The 5,000-nt window shown below is 40.7% G+C and overlaps 1 protein-coding gene across 1 annotated transcript in view; it reads right to left on the bottom strand.

The window, feature by feature from the left end:
• Positions 1 to 5,000, bottom strand: part of pkd1a (polycystic kidney disease 1a) — a 224,946-nt gene that overhangs the window by 37,284 nt on the left and 182,662 nt on the right. Inside the window, exon 43 of the mRNA XM_063202618.1 lies at positions 137 to 331. Within this exon, the coding sequence (XP_063058688.1) occupies positions 137 to 331 (195 nt within the window). The remainder of the gene's footprint in view (positions 1 to 136; positions 332 to 5,000) is intronic.

Genomic DNA, 5,000 nt, shown 5'->3' with positions numbered 1-5,000 from the left:
GTGTGTGTGTGTGTGTGTGTGTGTGTGTGTGTGTGTGTGTGTGCGCGTGTGCGCGCGCGCGCACATTTCTGTGGGTGTGTGTGTGTGTCTGTCTTTGTTTCTGTGTGTGTCATTATGTGTGCATGTGTTTGCTCACCTTCAGCATGCGGTGCAGCAGGCGCACCTTGCGCGCCTCGTCGCGTGCCTGTGAGAGGGCGAAGCCCTGCGGGGGCCTCACGCGGGGGATCCTCTGGGTGACGCGCTCCACACGGGGCCACTCCACCAGCACGTCCTGCTCCTCCGCGCGCACACGCTGCACCCACAGTGCGAAGTACAGGCCCTCGCACAACACCTGCAAAGGCAGAGAGAGATGCGTATATACTTGTGCAGGGTGGCCGCGGGTCCTTAAAAAGTCTCTTAAATTTCATTTTCGCCAAATAAGGCCTTGAAAAGTCTTATTTTGTCTTAAATTTGTGGAGCTTAATTTAGGGAGGAATAATTATGTCAGCCATGTGATGAACTTTGCGACGGAAATCGGGAGTTGTACTGTAGCCATGTAGTGCAATTTAGAACGCATTATTGAATTTTATTTAGTGTAAAGTTTGAACCTGTGTATGATCTTGCGAGTTGGTCCTAATTTCATTTGGAAAAATGGTATGGAAAAGTCTTAAAATGTCTTCATTTTGACTTGCTGACCTGTAAACGCCACGAGTTGGTCTTAATTTTAGAATGAAGTCCAGTTGGAGTGCTTCCTGGAACTGTCTAGTTTTTAAGATGGTGCTCTTTGATGGCAGGCTTGGTTGATTTCAAAAAAGTTTTAGAAATACCAAGGCACTCATCTTCTTTGTAATTAAAATGCCTTTATTTTGTTGTGCATAGCATGATTAAAATACTTTCACGCGTTTCGGCATGAAGCCTTCGTCAGGAAGTGTGCAGTTTCTTCTGTGACAAACAGACATAATTAAAAGACATCATGATTGTTCTCAGGTGTGCAGGGTGGGACCAATTAGCCAATGGCTAACCATTCTTTAACAAAGGTGACATAAAAAAACTGAAAAACAACACTTGGCTGTCTAAGAAACCGCAAGGTAGCTACAAATGTGGTCATTGTAATCATTGCCCTACTATAGTCAAAAGTAAAACATTTGAAGATACACATGGACACAGAACACATGATATACGGGTCATTCCACGCCAAATCAACAAGAGCCCGCGCACTTAGGTCTCAAAAAATTCTGAAAATATTACCAAGTGTACCCATGGTACTTAAAAGAAACACTGTAAATTTATTTGAATGTAAGATGTATACTCTCCATGTTACAGCCAATTTTACTGGGGGAGGGGGGTGCCCATTTTGTTCACACTCTTTTTTTTTGTCAAAGTTCACAAGCCCGTAGCTCAATAACTAAACCATGTAGGAAGCTCAAATTTGGCATGCTGGTACATAGATAGGAATAGTTTGTTGCAAAACTGTCAGTTTTGGTCTGTATGATCCTGCATCGTCATGGCATTCCCTCAAAGATGATACAAATTGTACTGGAGTTTTTGGCTGTGCTCTGTTTAGGCCTTCAGAAGACATATTTGTGCCCAACATAGCCTCTTGATTTTTTTTCCCTTGTAGAGACAAGTAGGAACACTCTCATACAAATCTAGAAATAGAAAGGAAACCCCATTAGTGTTTGACCAGAAGACCTCACAAGTCTGACAAATCATTTTGGGTGTCATTTTCAGAGCTCCAGAACCCCTTGTGGGATTGTCTACAGATTTTTTTTAATTTTTTTTCTTCATTCTCCATGAATTCTTCTTTTTAAAAATGGAGATGAGACTTGTCTTATGTGATGTTTTCTTTTGTAATTTCGAACCTGAACATGGGCAACATGCACATTGAGGGCAATATGTTTTCTATGCGTTTCTTCCGCTGCCATCTGCTGGTCAAAAAAGTAACAACATGACTCCTTGTGCCTGACCTACTGTCTCTTTTGGTGTGCGAACCTGCTCCCACATTGAACGCTCCTGAAATCATTTAAATTGAAAGGGATACCTGCACCCCTGCACAGGGACTCTCTGGTGATCATGTCTGGGCAAAATTTGCATTTGATTATTTAGTCTTTACATTAAATGTTATTGAAATCATATTGCTCTCTTTTTGCATTTTGCCCATGTTCAGGGTGGAAATTACAAAAGAAAACATCACATAAGACAAGTCTCATTGGCATTTTTAAAAAGAAGACTTCATGGAGAATGAAGAAAAATATAAAATAAAAATCTGTGGACAATCCCACAAGGTGTTCTGGTGCTCTGAAAATGACACCCAAAATGATTTGTCAGACTGGTGAGGTCTTCTGGTCAAACACTGATGGGGTTTCCTTTCTATTTATAGATTTTTATGGGAGTGTTTCTACTTGTATCTACAAGGGGAAAAATCATGAGGCTATGTTGGGCACAAATATGTCTTCTGAAGGCCTAAACAGAGCACAGCCAAAAACTCCAGTACAATTTGTATAATCTTTGAGGGAATGCCATGACGATGCAGGATCATACAGACCAAAACTGACAGTTTTGCAACAAACTATTCCTATCTATGTACCAGCATGCCAAATTTGAGCTTCCTATTAGGTTTAGTTCTTGACCTACGGGCTTGTGAACTTTGACAAAAAAAAGAGTGTGAACAAAATGGGTACCCCCCTCCCCCAGTGAAATTGGCTGTAACATGGAGAGTATACATCTTACATTCAAATAAAGTAACAGTGTTTCTCTTAAGTACCATGGGTACACTCAGTAATATTTTCAGAATTTTTTGAGACCTAAGTGTGCGGGCTCTTGTTGATTTGGCGTGGAATGACCCATACGGCATTTTATTAATTGTAAAACAACATTTGTCATTTATAAACTGGAATGTCCCCTCTGCAATGTTTTTTACATTGGCAGGACCAAACGTAGGTTACAAGATAGAGTCTCAGAACACAAGTACGCAATTAGAACAAAAAATGAGAACTATCCAATGGCACGCCATTTTAAAGACCAGCACAACAGTGACCCAGCTATCTTAAGAGCTATAGGTATTGATCATATACCACAAACAATGAGAGGGGGTGATAGATTAAAACAATTAAATCAGCGAGAGAGCTACTGGATTTTTAAATTAAAAGCTACTCAATATCCAGGTTTAAATGATGAGATGGAATACTGCCACTTCTTGTAAACACTACTGTCTAAGTATATGTGTTTCATGCATGTTTTTTTTCTGTTTTGCTGTCCAATACTCTATTATACCTGTAGAGACTGTAGAATGAGGCCCCCTGCTGCCCACAATTGATATTGTTGTCTTTCTGTTTTTTTATGTCACCTTTGTTAAAGAATGGTTAGCCAATGGCTTATTGGTCCCACCCTGCACACCTGAGAACACTCATGATGTCTTTTAATTATGTCTGTTTGTCACAGAAGAAACTGCACACTTCCTGACGAAGGCTTCATGCCGAAACGCGTCGAAGTATTTTAATCATGCTATGCCCAACAAAATAAAGGCATTTTAATTACAAAGAAGATGAGTGCCTTGGTATTTCTAAAACTTTTTTGGTCTTAATTTTAGTTGGAAAATGGTATTGAAAAGTCTTAAAATGTCTTAATTTTGACTTTGTCAAACCTGTAGACACCCTGTTGATGCTTTTGTGAAGTACATGCAGATAGCTACAGTATGTCACAGAAGTGAGTACACATTTTACTCACGAGACTACTCACATGTTTGCAGATTTGTAAATTATCTTTTCATAGGACAACATTAAAGAAATTTCACTTCGACACAATGATTAGTGTCCTTTTAACAACATATATATCCGCTTAAATTTGTTGTTCACTCACCATGCTTGACTAGCCAGATGATACACTTGTTTTTCAAACTCACTTGTTTACCACCACACATGCTTAACACCATCTAAAGCAAATTTGTTTATCTTGTTCTCATCAGACCACACAACATGGTTACAGTGATCCATATCCTTGGTATGTTCATCTGTCTTGAGACCAAGATAAACAGTGTATTGAATTGAACAAAATTCAAAAGACACAGCACACTGCTTACTGTTCTTTTTCTTTATTTATTTTTCAGCGTTCGTTCCGAAAAATAAAGAACGAAAAAAACAGTAAGCAGTGTGCAGTGTCTTTTGAATTGTGTTCATTGTTCACCTTCTCCTGCCTCACACCTGCACCTGCATTGCTGAGGGCTTGTGCACAAGGACTCTCCTGAACTTTGAGTGTATTGAATTGCTTGAAGAAGGTCAGTAGACCGAAACGTCGCAGTGAACCTTGCAAATGTGAAGAGTGTGCCTCGAGCTTTCTTTTCCTGAAAGTTGGTGACCCAGGGGTTCCACTCCAACGCACCTGACCAAAGGATGTGTGCAAGCATTTTACACAAACCCAGTGCCAGCATTCCTTACCTTCAGTCGGCAACTAAGTCGACTATAATTTGTGCACGCGTTCCCTCACCTTGAGCGGCTCGAGGACGCAGAAGGAGGCCATGAGGCCCCTGAGGACTCGCTCATGCCGTGCTTCTGCTGCTTTACTTTTGCCAAGAACAGCGACATTTGGCCAAATTTCGAGCTAAATTGTGCCAGAAACCAAAACTATCCCTAAATCTAACCTGTCACAGGGCGTAGTGGAGCACGCCTTAACTTGGAAAGGCCTATTGGACACACGCGATAGTCGGTTCAAATCAGCGTCTCATCTATACTCAATGCATGATGACGTGTGTGTGTGCACCCCCATTCGGCTTTGTGTAATACTCTCTATCAACAGTATACAGTATGTATGCGTCAACTGTAATGTAATGTACTGTGAATGCGTGGTGCACATTAATTATACTCTAGCTTACTCTAACTCAGTGTTTCCCAACCACTGTGCCGCGGCACACTAGTGTGCCGTGAGAGATCGTCAGGTGTGCCGTGGAAAATTCTTGTTTTCAAAAAAAGAAAAAGAAAAAAAATAAGAATTCATTATTATCAGCAAATAATGCCTATATGTCATTA

The sequence above is a fragment of the Engraulis encrasicolus genome, chromosome 1 (assembly GCF_034702125.1).
Source record: "Engraulis encrasicolus isolate BLACKSEA-1 chromosome 1, IST_EnEncr_1.0, whole genome shotgun sequence".
NCBI classification, from domain to species: Eukaryota; Metazoa; Chordata; class Actinopteri; order Clupeiformes; family Engraulidae; genus Engraulis; species Engraulis encrasicolus.
Note: the sequence above shows the minus strand (reverse complement) of the source record. Positions and strands in the feature narration are given on the sequence as shown.